The 18,625-nt window shown below is 44.5% G+C and overlaps 2 protein-coding genes across 2 annotated transcripts in view; one reads left to right on the top strand and one right to left on the bottom strand.

Moving 5' to 3' along the window:
* The first annotated feature begins 1,742 nt into the window (after positions 1-1,742).
* On the top strand, positions 1,743-9,066 carry erh (ERH mRNA splicing and mitosis factor). Its single transcript, XM_041179191.1, has 4 exons — positions 1,743-1,850; positions 5,673-5,760; positions 6,867-6,987; positions 7,948-9,066. Exons 1-4 carry the CDS (start codon positions 1,848-1,850, stop codon positions 8,048-8,050), a joined length of 315 nt encoding a protein of 104 aa, XP_041035125.1. The 5' UTR covers positions 1,743-1,847; the 3' UTR covers positions 8,051-9,066.
* Positions 9,067-13,101: 4,035 nt separating this feature from the next.
* Positions 13,102-18,625, bottom strand: part of LOC121272576 (zinc finger protein 541-like) — a 67,393-nt gene continuing 61,869 nt past the window's right edge. Inside the window, exons 16-18 of the mRNA XM_041179225.1 lie at positions 17,297-17,449; positions 15,308-15,453; positions 13,102-13,420 (exon numbers count right to left, since the gene is read on the bottom strand). Of these exons, the coding sequence (XP_041035159.1) occupies positions 13,237-13,420; positions 15,308-15,453; positions 17,297-17,449 (483 nt within the window). The 3' untranslated portion in view covers positions 13,102-13,236. The remainder of the gene's footprint in view (positions 13,421-15,307; positions 15,454-17,296; positions 17,450-18,625) is intronic.

Below are 18,625 nucleotides of genomic sequence, written 5' to 3'. Positions count from 1 at the left end.
TGGCCAGGAGTCACTGCAGCTTCTCAGGGATGAGCAGGAAGGCGAGTTGTTATTTAACTGTTGCCCTCCTCCCCCTCCGGGTGCAGTCAGCTACCCTGGAGCAGAGCAAAGAGGAGCTGAGGTGAGTGACTCAATATCCCTGAGTCATTCCAAAACTCTTACAGCACAGAAGGTGGCCATTCAGCTCATCGTGCCTGCACCAACACTCTGAAACAGTTTTCCAATCAATTCCGCTCTTTCCCTAAAGTCGTGCAGTTTTTTATTTTCCTATTCAAGTCTATACCCGATTTTTTTTTGAAAATTACTATTATATCTGCTTCCACCTGCTTTCGAGTATAATAGTGCATTCCAGATCATGTCAACTGTCCTTGTCATCTCCTGTCTGATTATTTTGCCAATTATCTTTGATCTGTATCTCTGGTTACCAACCCTCCTTCAGGTGGAAGCAGATTCTCCTTGTGTACTCTTGTCAAAACTGAACACCCCTTTTAAATCTCCCCTTAACCTTCTCTACACAAAGAAAACCTATCCCAGCTTCTTTAGTTCCTTTCACATGGTTAAAATCTCTCATCCCTGGCATTCTCTTCATTAACACACTTCCTAAAGTGCTTTGCCCAGAATTGGGCCAAGATTCTCAGCTTGGTCCTGTCCCCTTCAAAAATTTGTATTTGTGAACCCCCCCTGTGTCCCTTCCTGCACCCCCTCAAAAATTGTAGCATTTGATTTGTGATGGCAATCTTCATTCTTCCATCCAGAATAAATCACCTTCCTGTATTAAATTTCAGCTACAATATGTCTGCTGCCCATTTCACCAGTTAATACTGCAGTCTCTGCTGGTATCCACAAACTTGCAAACTTTGAAATTGTGCTCTGTATATCCAAGTCCAGGTCATCAATAAGAGCTGTGGTCAAAACACGTCAGGTGGGGAACATCGCTGTTTGTGCTGGTCTGAGGAACAACTGTTCACCACTGCTCTGCTTTCGGTCCCTTAACCAATTCCATACCTATGCTGCCAGTGTCCCTTAATCCCATGGGCTTTAATTTTGCTATTATGTGGTACCTTGTCAAATGCCAGATCCACAACATCAACTGTACTTCCCTCACCGAACTCTCCATTTACTTCGTCCAAGCACTCAGTCAAATTGGTCAAACAGGGAGATATCGGTAATGCCACTGGACTAAGAATCCAGAGGCCTGGGCTAATGCTCTGGGGACGTGGGTTCAAATCCCACCACGGCAGCTGGTGAAATTAATAAATTCAGTTAATAAACCTGGAATTGAAAGCTAGTCTCAGTAGTGGTGACCGATTGGTGTGATGCCCTCTAGGGAAGGGAATCTGCCGTCCTTACCTGGTCTGACCTACACGTGACTCCAGACCCACAGCAACGTGGTTGACTCTTAACTGCCCTGTGAAATAGCGAAGCAAGATACTCAGCTCAAGGGCAATTAGGGATGGGCAACAAACGCTGGCCTTGCCAGAGATGCCCGCATCCCATAAAGAATAAATTTTAAAAATCGTCCCATAAAGAATAAATTTTAAAAATCAATTTAATTTTTCCTGGATCATTGTTTCTAAAAGTTTCCCCAAAAACTTGTTATAAAAAAAAAGTTAAAGTTTCTGAGAAGCTTCAGGCTTTGTTCAGTAAACCCAAACTTCAATGTGAGACGTTTATTCCTGAAGTTTCAGCAAATTTTGCAAAACTTTTCCTGAACTTTTGTTCAAGTTTTTTTTTGGAGTTGGGGGGGGGGGAGGAGGGGCTGACGTCAGCGCGTTTCCGGGTTAAAGGTCGAGGCTTCCGGCTTCCATTTTTTTTCTCGTGAGGCATCAAACCAGCGAAAAATAAAAATGGTGAGAAACCCCAGGCCGGCTCCGGGCGAGCGGGGGGCGGGGAGCGGGGGGCGGTGGTGGAGCGGGCGGCGGGGGGAGAGTCCCGGGGGGAGAGGCGGTGGATCCCGCCGGGGTCCCGGGTGGGGTTAGGTTGGGGGGGGCGGGGGGGGGGCGAGAACCTTCCCGGGGCCTGGAGCCCACCGACCCGGGGAGGGCGGCTCAGAGGCAACAAAACCCCGATTAACCCCCCCAAAAACCAGGTAACCCCCCCAAAAACCAGGTAACCCCCCCCCCCCAAAAACCAGGTAACCCCCCCCCCAAAAACCAGGTAACCCCCCCAAAAACCAGGTAACCCCCCCCCCAAAAACCAGGTAACCCCCCCCCCAAAAACCAGGTAACCCCCCCCCCAAAAACCAGGTAACCCCCCCAAAAACCAGGTAACCCCCCCCCCCAAAAACCAGGTAACCCCCCCAAAAACCAGGTAACCCCCCCAAAAACCAGGTAACCCCCCCCCCCCCCAAAAACCAGGTAACCCCCCCCCCCAAAAACCAGGTAACCCCCCCCCCCCCAAAAAACCAGGTAACCCCCCCCCAAAACCAGGTAACCCCAACCCCCCCAAAAACCAGGTAACCCACCCCCCCAAAAACCAGGTAACCCCCCCCCCCAAAAACCAGGTAACCCCCCCAAAAACCAGGTAACCCCCCAAAAACCAGGTAACCCCCCCCCCCCCAAAACCAGGTAACCCCCCCCCCCCAAAAACCAGGTAACCCCCCCCCAAAAGCCAGGTAACCCCCCCAAAAACCAGGTAACCCCCCCCCCCAAAAACCAGGTAACCCCCCCCAAAAACCAGGTAACCCCCCCCCCCAAAAACCAGGTAACCCCCCCCCCAAAAACCAGGTAACCCCCCCCCCAAAAACCAGGTAACCCCCCCCCCCCCCAAAAACCAGGTAACCCCCCCCCCCCCCCAAAAACCAGGTAACCCCCCCCCAAAACCAGGTAACCCCCCCCCCCCCAAAAACCAGGTAACCCCCCCCCCCCCAAAACCAGGTAACCCCCCCCCAAAAAACCAGGTAACCCCCCCCCAAAAACCAGGTAACCCCCCCCCCAAAAACCAGGTAACCCCCCCAAAACCAGGTAACCCCCCCCCCCAAAAAACCAGGTAACCCCCCCCCAAAAAAACCAGGTAACCCCCCAAAAACCAGGTAACCCCCCCCCAAAAACCAGGTAACCCCCCCCAAAAACCAGGTAACCCCCCCCCAAAAACCAGGTAACCCCCCCCCCCAAAACCAGGTAACCCCCCCCCCAAAAACCAGGTAACCCCCCCCCCCCCCCCAAAAACCAGGTAACCCCCCCCCCCCAAAAACCAGGTAACCCCCCCCCCAAAAACCAGGTAACCCCCCCCCCCAAAAACCAGGTAACCCCCCCCCCCCCAAAAACCAGGTAACCCCCCCCAAAAACCAGGTAACCCCCCAAAAACCAGATAACCCCCCCAAAAACCAGATAACCCCCCCAAAAACCAGGTAACCCCCCCCCCCAAAAACCAGGTAACCCCCCCCCCCAAAAACCAGGTAACCCCCCCCAAAAACCAGGTAACCCCCCAAAAACCAGATAACCCCCCCAAAAACCAGGTAACCCCCCCAGAAACCAGGTAACCCCCCCCAAAAACCAGGTAACCCCCCCCAAAAACCAGATAACCCCCCAAAAACCAGATAACCCCCCCAAAAACCAGGTAACCCCCCCCCAAAAACCAGGTAACCCCCCCCCAAAAACCAGGTAACCCCCCCCCAAAAACCAGGTAACCCCCCCCCCCCCCAAAAACCAGGTAACCCCCCCCCCCCAAAAACCAGGTAACCCCCCCCCCAAAAAAACCAGGTAACCCCCCCCCCCAAAACCAGGTAGCCCCCCCCCAAAAACCAGGTAACCCCCCCCCCCCAAAAACCAGGTAACCCCCCCCCCAAAAACCAGGTAACCCCCCCCCCCCCAAAAACCAGGTAACCCCCCCCCAAAACCAGGTAACCCCCCCCCAAAAACCAGGTAACCCCCCCCCCCCAAAAACCAGGTAACCCCCCCCCCCCCAAAAACCAGGTAACCCCCCCAGAAACCAGGTAACCCCCCCCAAAAACCAGGTAACCCCCCAAAAACCAGATAACCCCCCCAAAAACCAGGTAACCCCCCAAAAAACCAGGTAACCCCCCCCCCAAAAACCAGATAAACCCCCCCAGAAACTAGGTAACCCACCCAAAAACCAGGTAACCCCCCCAAAAACCAGGTAACCCCCCCAAAAACCAGATAACCCCCCCCAAAAACCAGATAACCCCCCCCAAAAACCAGATAAGCCCCCCCAAAAACCAGATAAGCCCCCCCAAAAACCAGATAACCCCCCCCAAAAAAACCAGGTAACCCCCCCCCCAAAAAAACCAGGTAACCCCCCCCCCAAAAAAACCAGATAAACCCCCCCAAAAACCAGATAAACCCCCCCCAAAAACCAGGTAACCCCCCCAAAAAAACCAGATAAACCCCCTAAAAACCAGGTAACCCCCCCAAAAACCAGGTAACCCCCCCCAAAACCAGGTAACCCACCCAGAAACTAGGTAACCCCCCCAAAAACCAGATAACCCCCCCCACCCCAGAAACTAGGTAACCCCCAAAAAAACAGGTAAGCCCCCCCCCCAGAAACCAGGTAACCCCCCCCAGAAACCAGGTAACCCCCCCAAAAAACCAGGTAACCCCCCCAAAACCAGGTAACCCCCCCCCCAAAAACCAGATAAACCCCCCCAGAAACTAGGTAACCCCCCCAAAAACCAGATAACCCCCCCCAGAAACCAAATAACCCCCCCCGCAAAAACCAGATAAACCCCAAAAAACACGATAAACACCCCTAAACCCCAAAGAACACGATTAAACCCCCAAAAAACCCAATTAAATTCCCCCCAAAAAACCAACCCAGGGAGGGTGGCTCAGAGCCAATAAATCCCCTCCTATTAAAAACCCAAAGCCAGCAAAAAACCCCCAACCTTCCAAAAGTCCCCATTAAAAACCCAACGCTCTCCCATAACCCAACCATCCCCCAACAAAAACCCCTAAAATCCAACAAATTCCCCCCTACCAAGAACAAAGAAAAACCCCAAAATACCCCACCCAAAAAAACCTCAAAAACCGAACAAAACTAAAAAAGCCTCCCCCCAACACCCCATCCTATCTCTGTAATCTCCGACAGCCCTCCAAAATCTCTCTGCTCCGCCAATTCCGGCCTCTCGAACATCCCCTGATTTCCATCGCTGGAAATACATGGCGTCTGTGCCTTCAGCTGCCTGGGCCCCAAGCTCTGGAGTTCCCTCCCTAAACCTCTCCGCTGACCCTTTAAGACGTGCCTTAAAACTTGACCTCTGTGACCAAGCTTTTGATCACCTGACCCAATATGTTGCTGTTTGATGTTTTTGTTGGATAGTCGCACCATGGGATGTTTTATTACATTGATGGTGCTGTATAAATGCAGGTTGTTACAATTTAGGAATTGAAAATGGGGATTCACGGGGTAACCAGCGGAGGACCCATCCTTCAAACGGGAAACCCAGAACGAATAACAGTAGCTTAAGAAGTGAAATCAAACCAGATGAAATTGCCCAAGTTGTTGGGGGAATGTGGAATACACTATCGCCGGAAGATATCTGCGGTGCTAAGGAGAAAGTTTGGGTTACAAGGAATGGAGGAAAGGTTGAGATTTGGGATTGGAGCAATCAAACTGTTGTGGTTGGTGATGACCAAATAGCTTCAATGAGAGGAGTGTCTTCATACTGTTCCTATAGCTTCTAATTAATCTCTTTCCTGTTTATTTTATTTTAGTCTCACACCATTCTCCTCGTACAGCCTACAAAACGACCAGAGGGAAGGACCTATGCAGATTATGAATCGGTCAATGAATGTATGGAAGGTATGGCACAGGAATCAGTCCTTATATACCTCTGCAGTTTTAATTTCAGTATTTTAACATGAATCTGTAGGTGGATTTCTCTCTTGACCCATTTGTCTATTCAGGAACAGGACATTAGAGACGGGTCAGTTGCTGTCTTGAGAAAACGGTTTAACTACCTTGGACTTTTTGTTTACTGGAGCCTACTTTGTATTTGCAACTTATTTCCTACCCCCGTCCTGCTGAAGGCAGCTCTCGCAGTGCTTTGCGTTTCAAGGGTACCATTCCTAACGTGTGAGTCAATCAACATATTTGTCGTCAGGATATTCTGCTGTGGAAACCCTTTGTCCAAAATCCATGTCCGCAAACATTGTGGTTTCTCTTCTGCCGGTTCCTGATGCCATTTCTGCCTCTCGAATGTGATCCGACAGGAGCCCCCGATGCTGGTTGTAAGATGTTCCTTAAAACCCACCTCTTTGACCAATCTTTTGGTCATCTGTCCTAATATATCATGTAGTGTGGTGTCAAATTTTTATAACCCTCCTATGTACTGCCTTGGGGTGTTTTACTATGTTAGAGGTGCTATATAAATGCAAGATGATATTGGTTTATCTAGATTTGCATGGCTTGCTTTTTGTGTGGCAGCTCCCAACCACTAGTTTTCTTGTGGTCTCCCCTTTGACACCCCAGTTACTTTCCTTCTAAGAAAACTAGCAAGTATATTGTGGGAGATCTGCTAATCCTGATATGCAACAAAGTTCTGGGAGCAGTGATTGCAAGGGGGGAGGTGGGGAAGAGTTTGGGGTAAAAGGTGTGCATGCAGGGATTCTTGTTTTGTTTTCCTTGTGAGAATTCACCATTCCTTCACTGTCACTGGATCAAAATCCTGGAACTCCCTCCCTAATGGCATTGCCTGTGTTCCTACAACACATGGACTGCAGCAGTTCAAGAAGTCAACTCACCTCAAGGGCAATTAAGCATGGGCCATAAATGCTGGTCTATCCGGCAATGCCCATATCCCACAAAGGAAAAAATACAAGTTCAGCAGCTCCCAGCGCGCTCGAGGTTTCAAACTAAAGTTAAAAGATATTGAGACTCACCCAGAGTTTGCTTTCGTTCCTCACCAGGTGTCTGCAAAATGTTTGAAGAGCATTTGAAGAGGATGAACCCAAACAGTCCATCCATCACATATGACATTAGCCAACTCTTTGACTTCATTGATGACCTTGCTGACCTCAGCTGCCTTGTGTAAGTGCTGTTGCTGTTACTTCTTCACCTGTGCCAATTGTCCCCATGAGCCTGTCCACCAGTCAGTTAGATATGCCTGATCTGTCTTAATTCCATCGACCTGTCTTTGTTCTTTAACCCTTAAAACTCTAAGAAAAATCTTATCAATCTTGGTTTTGAAATTTTTAATTGACCTCAGCTCAGCCACAACAGGTTTTGAGGGGGAGAGAGTTCCAGATTTTCACTATACTTTGTGTGAAGGAGAGCTTCCTGAAATCACCACTGAACGGTCTAGAAAATTCACGTGCGTCTGCCAATATTAACAGCTCCCAGCATGTTTGCCCGTATTGATACTAGCCTGGGGATCCTGTCGTTAACTTATCATAGAATTTTAGAATGCACAAGGAAGCCAGTAAGCCCATTGTGTCTGCTCCAGCTCTTTGAATTAGCTATCTGATTAGTCCAACCCTGAAAGGTTGTTAGCTACCCAAAGAATAATGGCATTATCATTGCAGAGAACACTTTTACTTTAGTGTACAGCAGCAGGAATGATTTTGTAGTAAATCCACACTTGCCCTGTGGATGGCCTCTAAATCCTGATGTACATGAATCTGATGATCTTTGATCTCCCAGCCTGGAAACCAGTTTTTAAATGAAAAAATGCTCACGATTTTTGATGGAATAATTAACTCTGTGCATAAAAGGTAGCTCCACACTTCTGCCGTTTTTTTCCTTTTGCAAATAATTGAGAGTCAGTGCGCACAGACGCAGGGCAACGCAATGTGCTTTCTGACACTTTGGTTGCAAAATCACTACCCTCTAAAAATGGGAGCTGCTGAGTAGTGGGAAGGGTGGGGGTGCCTGCTGAAGATTGAAAGCCGAACATCAGAACGCTTGACCCTTCCAGTTTTTACAAGCTGCAGGAGTCTGGTATTGAACAATGAACCTTTTAGATAAAACGCTTTTATTTTTGCTCTCCAGATATCGAGCAGACACGCAGACTTACCAACCTTACAACAAGGACTGGCTCAAGGAGAAGATCTACATCCTGCTCCGCCGACAAGCCCAGCAAGCAGGAAAGTAGCTGCTGTGCTGGCTCAGCGGATCAATGCTCTACAAGGAGAGTGATTGCACCAATTTTTTTTTTTAGCTCACAGATGTTTCTCTTCAGATCTTGGGAGCACCTCATTGTGCTGCTTTGTAGATCTCAGTATTTTTGTAGAAATAATTTGATTTATTCTCACCTCTTCTCCCCCCCCCCGCCCCATTCCCTCCCAACACCACCACCACCTCCAACCAGCCCATTAGAAAGCTTGCTCCTTTTTATTATGCATTGGTGTTTTAAAACAGGAACCGTATTGAATGGAATGAAGGGCCCTGCTCTTACATTCACACACCAATGTCGAAAACATACCTGACTGCTTTTGTCATTCATGGGTGGACTCTGACATAATACTGGCACTTCGGCTTGTTTGTGTTCAGACCAAGATCATCATAGATGAGAGTGGATTTACAAACACTTTTTCTGTAACCTGTCCTGTTGATAGAACTGAGGACTGAACAGACTGTCTTGGAAGAAAAGCTCTTTTGGGTTAAACGTTTTTCTAGAAAGTTGAAATTTCTTGTCTGATGTGTTGTTTCTGCAGAGTTGTTTCTGTAGGACCAAAGTTCTGGTTACCCAGTAATTTGGTTTTTTTTTGTTGCTTCAGGTTATGGTTTTTGCAGATTAAATGTTTTTGTTTTAATATGAAAACTGTTATTTCAGTTTCATTTATACATTGCCATCAGAATGGGATGTCGCACAGAGTGTAGGCTGGAGGGTGCCTCTAAATCTTATACCATTCTGCTTTCTCAGAGAGGGGAACATTGCCTGGTGATTCACTCCTTGCTACCATGTCTTGGGGTTGGGAAAAGTTGTCCTTTTAGGTATGCCTTGTATATACTTCAGCCAGTCAGTCTGTTAAACACACTCATCTTCACTGGAAATGAAAGGATCTGGCTGCGTAGTTAGTCCTGGTTATGGAAATAATGCTTTGTGTTGGGAAATACAATGATTGCTGGAGTGGAGGAATTAAAGGAAGTTAATGAGAATGAAAAGCATTAAATGTTAAGCTGGCTCATTTTTGGTATAGGTTACATGGCTAGCATTCAATAAAATCCCAGGACTGCATTGGGACTTAAACTCATAACCTTGAAGATTGATACCATTCGCGTGTTTAATAGTCTAGGCATCAGGTAAGGGCAGGATCGGGTTCCTCGCTGCTTGCAGTCACTGTCTGGGCAAGGTCGGGGGCAGAGGTCACACTTAAGAAAATCCATGCTGTAAAACTCTGGTCCTAACTAACCTGAAGCAGTCTCAGCACCGTTATCTCCACAGCAACAGTGATCGAGCAGTAATCATTTAATTCTGCTCAAACCAGCACCCTCATTACTTTTGGGGGGTGGGGGTGTTTGAGTGATGGTAAACTCAGGATTGTGGGGCGTAACTAATTGTCTCCAACAGCAGTTATTTTTCCTGATTTTTTTTTTGACCCAGTAAAAGGTTTTTGGGGCTAGAAGAACTGACCAACTCTGGAGAAAAGTATCTGATTAAACAAATTGATGGCACTGCATAAAAGGTCAGTCAGCATCTGAATGAGACTGTTACTGAGGTTTCAGGTGTAAGGAAGTGTCACATATAAAATACTGCCTGAGTATTTCCAGCATTTTCTGTTTTTATACCTGGCTAGTTGTGTATCCTGAAGTTGAGTAATTTACTAGTGTTCTTTCAGGAAGTGAAAAAGGAAAACCAGTTGTGCTCTTTCCTCTGCCCCAAATGTTTGTGCATACCCTGCTTTCTGTACAAAGCTGAAATAATACTTTCAACAGTCAACATCACATTTATTGAAACAATCCTGCATACTTTTAAAGCAACAGGGCCATGTGCTTACAGCATTGGTGGGTTTTCACCTAATTATTTAACAGATTTTATTTTCCACACAAACAAAACCCCAACTCGAATTTGAAACACTTCAGTGCTGCTGAACACTGGCAGCATACTGCTTCAAGGAGGAATTGAGGTAATTGGATCAGAGAGGGCAATCTCCACTCCCTTCCTCCTTTTACCATCTTCAACAGAAATGCAGAAACACACTTAGGTATGCAGCATTTGTAAAAATTCTCATATACAAAAAAACTGCACTCATCAGCAAAAAAAAGTAAAAATACATCCACTCGTAATGCAATTTTCTAGTGATCTACGAACTGCCTTTTGGATTTGTACTTTTAAGGAGAATATACAGCAATGTACAATAGAAAATTAAGAGATATACATCTCGTATGTAAAGCAATAGCTGTTTCATTTTAGATTTTTCAGATTGTGAAAGAATCTAAAACTGAGATTAGGCTTTTTAAAAAAAAAATCTTTAGTTTGGGTGAATTTGTGAAGGAAACTGATTAGACCACATTCCTCATCTCACCTGTCAAACAGAAATAGTTAAAGCTCTGATATTTTCTAGCTCCCAACTCAATTATGTTATCATGCATTTTAAAGAGTTGTTCATGTTTTATTATAAACCATGACTTTAATCAAAAATGTGAAACAGAACTACATAAATAGTTGCTCTGGTGCTTAATGCATTCCCATTCTCTCGTATAAGATACTACTCATTCAACCTCTGAGACTGAGAGTTAGTCTGGTGTAAACTAACGGGAGACAGATCTACACTGGCTGGTTGGAGGCTCGATTTACAGATAATGCTGGGACTGCATAGCACGTCTTGTCAAAGCTGTGTAACGTTACCAGATCCTAGAGGTGTACACCCCAATATTTAACCCATCCCTCTATACAGAGGCTGATAGATCGGCTGTGCATTTCTGAAATATACTGGTTTTATTTTCAGTCTTTGGTGTTGCCTGGCTTTTTAGGGATTCCAGTTTGAATGGATTTTGGGATAGCTAGAGTCAAATTCTTAGAGGATGACGGTGTGTAGCGCAAAGTATTATATAAATTTGACATGAATTCTGTAGTCTCTCAGACTACATGAAAGGGATGAGGAAACAAGACAAACTTAGTAGGAGGCCTCGAAGTTAAAATACGTGGTTTCAATCTAAAGTACTTGCCCCTCTCCCTTAAATTAAAAAAATTCTCCTTAATGAGGAAATGCTGACCTCCGTTTTCTGATAAAAGATTTCTTATAATGTAATATGATTGCAAAAAGTTTATACTTATAATGCCCCACAGCTGTGATCTTCCCCAAATGAAAATTAATAATGGGGCAGGTTGGTTTTCAGCTGGCTCAATATTGAGTCTTTCCCACTCCTGGATGTATACCTAATGCTCGGGTACAAAGTTTGATGCCTTTCAGGTCCAGCCGCCATAAAAAATAGTCTGTGCAAATCCTACCCAGAGATTTGGCATAAAGACATCTCGGTGATTGTCTTCAGTTAAAAGTTTCCTGCTCCTGCCTGAAGTGACTCGTGTGTTGACCAGACTCTTGGAGATAAGAGGGCACAGTCTCCCACTGGCCCAGCTTTACCTCCTGTTTAAAACCACTAAAATTTACTGCAAAAGTTTTATCTTAAAATGGTACATAAAATATAAGACTGTAGCAATTATCTTTACATTGCCACAGACAGTGAAAAAATCACCAATGTCAAAAATACTTGTTAAAAATGCAAAGCAAGAGGATAAAAACATTAAGTAATTTTTCAGGGCAGGGCAACTATTGAAATGCTAGTTACCCTCAGCACCTCCTAAACGGTAGAGTTGAAATATTGTTCGTAATTCCTGCTCACTATCTAGTCACTCTTGCCGGAAGATATTCGTGTGTGAACATTACGCTGGGTTGGAGCAGCAAAGTGGGTGTCTCAGAAGCATTGTGGCACAGCTTCCATCTCCTGCATGGCTGAGCAGGCATCTACCAACTGAAACCCATGCCCTGTACTCGTAGGGAGACTTGCTCCTGAAACAAACTTGTGCACCTCCTAGTGACACTGGGCACAAAACTTGTACAAGTCATTTCCCCAGCCCATCCTCTGGTTGTCCTTAATGCACACACCCTGGTAGAGACCATAAAGGAGAAACAGAGGAAAGTTATCCTCAAACTTAAAGGAAGAACTTCCCTGGGAGGCAGAGTGCTAGATTATGGAAGATCTTGTCCATGTGCCCTGGCAGAGGGCAAGGAGTTCACTCCTCAGGACAGAAGGAAAGATCTGAAGTTGTCACCTCTGTTTCCTCCCTCAAATCAACTGGTTACAAGAGACACTGATAGAAGCCGACCAACCATTATTTGCTTACCCCTGCTGTGCAGATCTCAGCTCACAGAGACCAAAAGTAGCTCCAAAGCCTTTTTATACCACATAGTTACAGATTGGACATTGCACTGGGTAGCAGCTAATATGCAGTTTATCCACTTACAACACTAACCTCCCCGCTTGTCTCTCATTTCCATGAGAACTCGGAGATGGTGTTTGATCATCATTTACCCGTTTATAAACTGTTCCTGACGTTAGCTTCTGCTGTGATGCATGGAACCCCTGTGCTCACATCCCCTAGGCTAATCATCTTCCCTTTTCCATTATCCTACGTTTTCCATTTTGGGAGAAGGGATTTCTTTCCTTGAACCTCTGCCTTTTTGCCTGTTTCTTCGTGTTCCACATCCCTACTGTTTTGCTGATCTTGATCAGTGATTTTACTCTAGAATCTAGGGCATCACCAGTTTCTATCTGTCCATTGGCTGGTTAGTAGGGCAGCAATAGAACATTCTCTAACGATGACTGAAATACAATGGTTCTGGTGTTCATTACCTTTTGAGGGTTTCTATGTCTACACTAGACCAAGGTCATTATGGGCTGTAGATTACTGCAAGTTTAGCACCTCAGTGTTGGGAGTACAGGTTTAACACATCATTATTGAACCAGGTTTTCTCTATCCCACTCGTAAATCTTGTGGCTTACACTAAGCACATAGGTCAGGAGCTGTCTTCACCTTGAAAAGTGTCCAAAGTAAGATTAAAATAAAAATTCAACATTTTTTTCTGCAGACTCCAGAGTGTTTTTGTGCGTTTGGCAATCTAGACTTATAAGATGTCATGTGGTAATGTGCACTCCCTCCCTGCCTCCAGATAAACCAAATCAAAATACCTAGAACCAGAGATATTTACAGTACAGGGCCAACTGGCCCTGTCTCTGTGCTAGCTCTTTGTACAATCCAAAACTCAGACTACCGCTCCATGCTCTCCCCATCGCCTTCTTTCTACCTCTGCTAATCACAAGATGCTGGAAACGTCTTTATAGTGTCGTAATGTTTGACAGATTGTTAGATGTGAAGACCAGACTGGTCTCCTCTGGTTCCTCCTTTGGCTCAACTTTCAAACGTATCCTCGATCGTTTCATCTCTGCCTGTCTTTCTTGCTCCTCCTGCTGCCTGTGGCATTTCATGTGAGCATTTCGACTTTTCACTTTGTCAAACACTCTGAAATATACGTGCATAATAAAGATTAATATGTGGTACTATGGGTTCTTAGTTTATAAGCCAATTCTGGTTATTTGACATCCAAAATAATCAAAGTAAGCTCTGCTGATAACAGAAGGAAGTAAACCTCAGCTCTTTGTCAATCATGTGATGCTGTAGTGCAAAGCACAGTTAAAAAGTGTGACGGTATGAGGTCTCTTGTCATTGCAAGTTGCTGTTTATACTGTAATACTCAAAAGTGCTCCTTCACAGAGAATGGTTTACACCCACATGCAGCTCTGAAAGTAAAATGCTTTGAAGAGTTGATCATGGTTGAAAACTGCAGCAGAAAGGGCACTGATGGTTCTTCACTGTCTGAAACCTAACGGTTGTACAACTAACTCTTCACAATTCACTCTGCTTAAGTGGAAAACTAGCTCAGAATTTCACATACCACGTATCTCCCCCAACACCAATTGATTCCATGTACAACCCTAAAACTAATTCCTTTACTTCAAAAGGGTGAGGTTATCAGAGTGGGTATCCCTAACCTGAAACTCCTCATGCCTTAAGGCCATGTTCTTGAGCTGTGGGAGATGGTGAGTTCAGGGCCCACCCCCCACCTTATTTAGCCTCGGGTTCTTCATCTGTTTTATCCTCTTGCAGGAGATTGAGTGCTGATGGGAGGGAAACCTGGGAGCCAGGATTAGTTGTGTCAAAACTGATTTTTGTCCAATAACTCTCCTGTAAAGTGCCTTGGAATGTTTCACTGCATTAAAGGTGCTATCCAAGTGCAAGTCTTTGTTGATTTCTGTCTCGGAACAGGTTAGATGGACAAGCTGTTTATCTTTTCGTACTTGTTGCAGTTTCACCACAACAGGAAGAGAAAGTGGGAACTGGCTCTGGAAGATTCACAGAGCATGAGGGAGTGGAGAAGTGAGTGAAGTCATAAACCTTCCTCAGCAAAGGTTAAAGAGAAGGCTGCTCACTGGGTTTGGAGTCAGAAGTGGAACCCAAAACTCACTGAAACTCACCTAAGAATGGTAGAGGAACATTATCCTGTTACTAGACAAAAACAAAAATACCTCAAAAAACTCAGCAGGCCTGACAGCATCTGCGAAGAGTAACACAGTTAATGTTTTGAGTCCGTATGACTCTTCAACAGAACTAAGGAAAAATAGAAGAGGTGAAATATAAGTTGGTTTAAGGGGGGTGGGACAGGTACAGCTGGATAGAGGGCCAGTGACAGGTGGAAATAACCAAAAAATGTCACAGACAAAAGGCTCTACCTGTCCCACCGCCCCCCTTAAACCAGCTTATATTTCACCTCTTTTCTATTTTTCCTTAGTTCTGTTGAAGAGTCATACAGACTCGAAACATTAACTGTGTTACTCTCTACAGATGCTGCCAGACTTGCTGAGTTTTTCCCAGGTATTTTTGTTTTTGTTTTGGATTTCCAGCATCCGCAGTTTTTTGCTATTATCCTGTTACAATTGTGGGAGCTTGCTGTACACAATTTGGGTGCTCCATTTCACTATATTTCAACAGTGTCTGTACTTCAAAAGCACTTAAAAGTACTATAAAGTGCTTTGGGATGTCTTTAAGGTGGTGAAAGGTCCTATATAAACTCAAGTTATTTAATTGTGCACCTTAATAGCAGTTAACCAGAAAATCACAACTTGAGTATTGCTGAAAAAAGACTTTTATTATCAAAACTTTTCATCCCCTGACATTGTTATTTTCTTGCAAATTGTCCTGATGAGTACATGATGAAAAATTTTGACAAAAAAGTCTCTCTCTTTCAGCAATACTCAAGTTCTGTACTATCAAACGAAAATCACAACTGTTAGAAACACTGCAGTATCACACAACTTTCACCCAGACCCCACCACTCACAGCTCTACCTACTTTGTGCATTCTTTACATGGGAAATTTCCCAAGGTAAATTTTTTCTCATTCTTGTTCTGGACTCCTGTCTGACAGTGAACTGATGGAGAAGAGCTCGGCTTAGCCCGTGTAATTTTCTTCTTTAGTTTTTCTCGGCTCTCACTTGTCTGGGAAGGAATGCTCATACCCTGTGAGGTTAAGAATGACTGGGGGTGGGGAGAGGTGGAAAAAAGCTGAGTTGAAATTATTTACACACCAACTAATGATATTTACTATTGCTGTTACTAGAACTTCTTTCTTATGTAGAAGCATAGGACAGTGCAGGAAAAGAATGCTGCAGTCCACCTGGTCAGCGCTAGAAACAAACAATTCTCTCTTAATGGTCTCACATTACTTGCACTGCCACCATAGGTAGTAGTCCCAACCACATTTTCACCATGCTCTGCCTCAACTGATGGTGCATCTTCCCTTCTCTAATGCCCTCTTAAAAACATCCCAGGTTTAGCATCTCATTCAAGGGACAGTAGCTCTGACAATGCAGCACTCCATCAATACTGCACTGGAGTCTCAGCCCGATTTATAAACTCAAACTCTGGTGTAGGGCTTGAAGATCCAGGGGTCAATTGCGCTAAGCCGAGATCTATCCCTGACACAATCAGCAAATTCACTACCTTTCTGACAGGTGCTAGTCTGCTTGTCCCAATCTATATTAAGTTAAAATCTCCCACTAAAACTATTCAGCATTTGTTACATGCTTGTCTAATCTCTGTACTTATACAACCTACAACTTCACACTTGCTACAGGGAGTCTATAAACAAATCCCATTCCAGTCTTATTCTTTTCTATCAATTCTATCCATGCAGTTTCCATTGTCTGCTTAACCCTCCCACTATATCCTCTCATATCATTAGCGATTTAGAACGAAATCAGTTCAATAGTATTGTTCCTTTCTACTGTTTTCTGGTAAAATTTAGTTTCCAGTCCTGATTGTCTTACAGCTATACTTTAGTAATGGCTACCATGTCATAGCCTCCACACTGAATGTGTGTCCTCAATTCATTCACTTTGTTCCTTATTCTCCATAGGTTTGGATAAAGAAAACCTATTTGAGCTGCACAACTTTTCTTGTCCTACTGCTCTAATGTTTTACTGACACTTTGCTTATTCTTTTTCCCCTGTTTAATTTCTTTAAATCTTTTGGTTTTTCCCAATATCTGTGGCGTCTAAAGCTCAATTTCTGACAATTAATCTATTGTCTTTCTTTTGTTTTTGAGCTATTACCTATACTACCATTGAGCCCCACTCCCCTCCAACGCCCTTAATTCGATCAAAGCCTTTCTGACCATCCTATTTATCCTTTCAACTAGGCAACTGGGGTCCCCAGTTCAGGTGCAGCCTGCCCAAATGGTTTAGTTCCTCCCTGTCCCGTGCCAATACGTATGCCAGTATTCCATGAAATGGAAATTTCTTTTTCCTACTCCACTCCTTTAGCCATTTACCTCACTAATCATCATATCCCTGTGCCAATTTACAGGTGGCTTGGGTAATCCAGAGATTAAAATGCTTGTGGTCCTCTTCTTTAATTTAGCTCCTAGTTCCTGGTATTCACTTGCCTGCCCTTCCCTATGTTGACGTGCCAACACGAACCACGACAAATGGATCCTCCCCAACCCTTTCCAGCCATGTCAAGATGTCCTAAACCCTGACACTGGGCAGGCAACATAACCTTCAGAACTTCTAGTCGTGACTAGTGAACAGTATCCGTCCCCTCTCACTAAACTACCTCGCTACCATATTCTTTTTCACTTCCCCTACTTCAGTGGCCTCCTGTACCGTGGTCAGTTTGTTATTTACCCTGCAGAGTTTGCCCTTATCCACACAGGCAGCAAAAATCTCATACCTGCCAGATACGGGCAAAGACCAAGGCTTCCTCTGCGCTGGGCTTGAATTCCCCTTACTTGCCTGCATATCACCTCATTGGCCTAAGCATAATCAGCAGCATCTCTAACCAGCTTTTTTATTTCTTTTCCATCACCGGGACTGTCTGCCTCATGCTTTATCTCCTCTTCCTCAAGCAAGTGTGTTCTTTTCCACTCAAATTTTAGCTGTTTCTTCCAGGTGTAGTAATATTCGACACACTGTGCCACAGTCTTGTGTTTTATCTGTAAAACAGCAGGTCCCATGAATGCAATAATCCTTTTCTATCAGGAATGATTTTCCAAGTGTTCTAATAGTGGGGAGTCTCACCTGGGGCAATGCAATTGTGCAACATTTTGGATCCAAAACCCCTGCGATTTCTCAATATGTACAGAGTGTGTGGTTCCCAATGGTAGCAGTAATTTGTAAAATCAGCTCTATAATCTGTAACAAGTCTGCCACCGCCTCCTATTCAATTTTAAATCATTCCTATATTTTATTCTTTAAAGAAACATGTTTTGATTTCAGTAGATTGCGGGATGTTCTTGCACTTTGTGGTACCATTAGCATGGACACATGCAGGGTTTTAAACTGGACAGTCTGATTTCTGGCCAGGTGGCTTTTCATAACACAATTTTTAAGAACAATATTCGTAATGGTGCCTCAATGGCTTATCTGTCCTACATTCACAAGCCATTCTGTCCTGATATTCACTGTGAGGCTGTCCTAACTAGAAATTCCCAGTTTTAAACCTTTAGATGTAGAATTAAGCTACCTCTGTTGTAAAACAGCAGCCTCTAATAGTTCCACTGACATCAGCCCTTGCAATGGCCTCTTTGTGGAAAATAGTACTATATGCTGTGAGCTCACAGGAAGGGGACTGGGACTGTCCCCAACTCGTTTCATTCAAGCTAGTAGACCAGGAGGAAAGATTTATTTAAGGAATAGTTACATCTTGGAATAGGAAGGTGTTTGTGTTAGAAGGATGAGCTGAAAGGCTTTCTTCATCCAAATGTTTTTTGTGCAGACACTTTCATTCTGTGCATTGGACTCAAACCCAAGTTCCACAAATGTGAAGTAATTATTTAGATGGTGACTGGCTAAGAGTCATCTTGCAGTTTCAGTTAAAATCCTAACAGCGGCAGTCTTTTTCTTTTATCACTGGGTGGTAGCAGCAAACTGGAGTACTGCAGGGAATTCTAACAGTGAACCAACAATCCAAAATTGTAGAAATAGAACTTTACAATGCACGAATTACTTGATTAAACTATAATGTGATTGTTTTTCCAAGGTGTCCTAGATGTTTGGTTTAAAACATTTATAGGTAGAATAATATTGCACTTTACAATGATACCACTTCAGGCTGCTAACCAAAATATGCTGTTTTAACTGCATCATCTGCCATTAAACCTTTACAATTC

This window comes from Carcharodon carcharias, chromosome 34 (genome assembly GCF_017639515.1).
Source record: "Carcharodon carcharias isolate sCarCar2 chromosome 34, sCarCar2.pri, whole genome shotgun sequence".
NCBI classification, from domain to species: Eukaryota; Metazoa; Chordata; class Chondrichthyes; order Lamniformes; family Lamnidae; genus Carcharodon; species Carcharodon carcharias.
The sequence above is the reverse complement of the archived record's forward strand: the minus strand, read 5'-3'. Positions and strand labels throughout refer to the sequence as shown.

What these genes read in the sequence shown, in the direction of transcription:
- erh (XM_041179191.1), top strand. An exon ending in GGTCAATGAATGTATGGAAG is followed by an intron (nt 5,761 to 6,866) that starts GTATGGCACAGG and finishes GTTCCTCACCAG; the next exon opens with GTGTCTGCAAAATGTTTGAA. An exon ending in GCTGACCTCAGCTGCCTTGT is followed by an intron (nt 6,988 to 7,947) that starts GTAAGTGCTGTT and finishes TTTGCTCTCCAG; the next exon opens with ATATCGAGCAGACACGCAGA.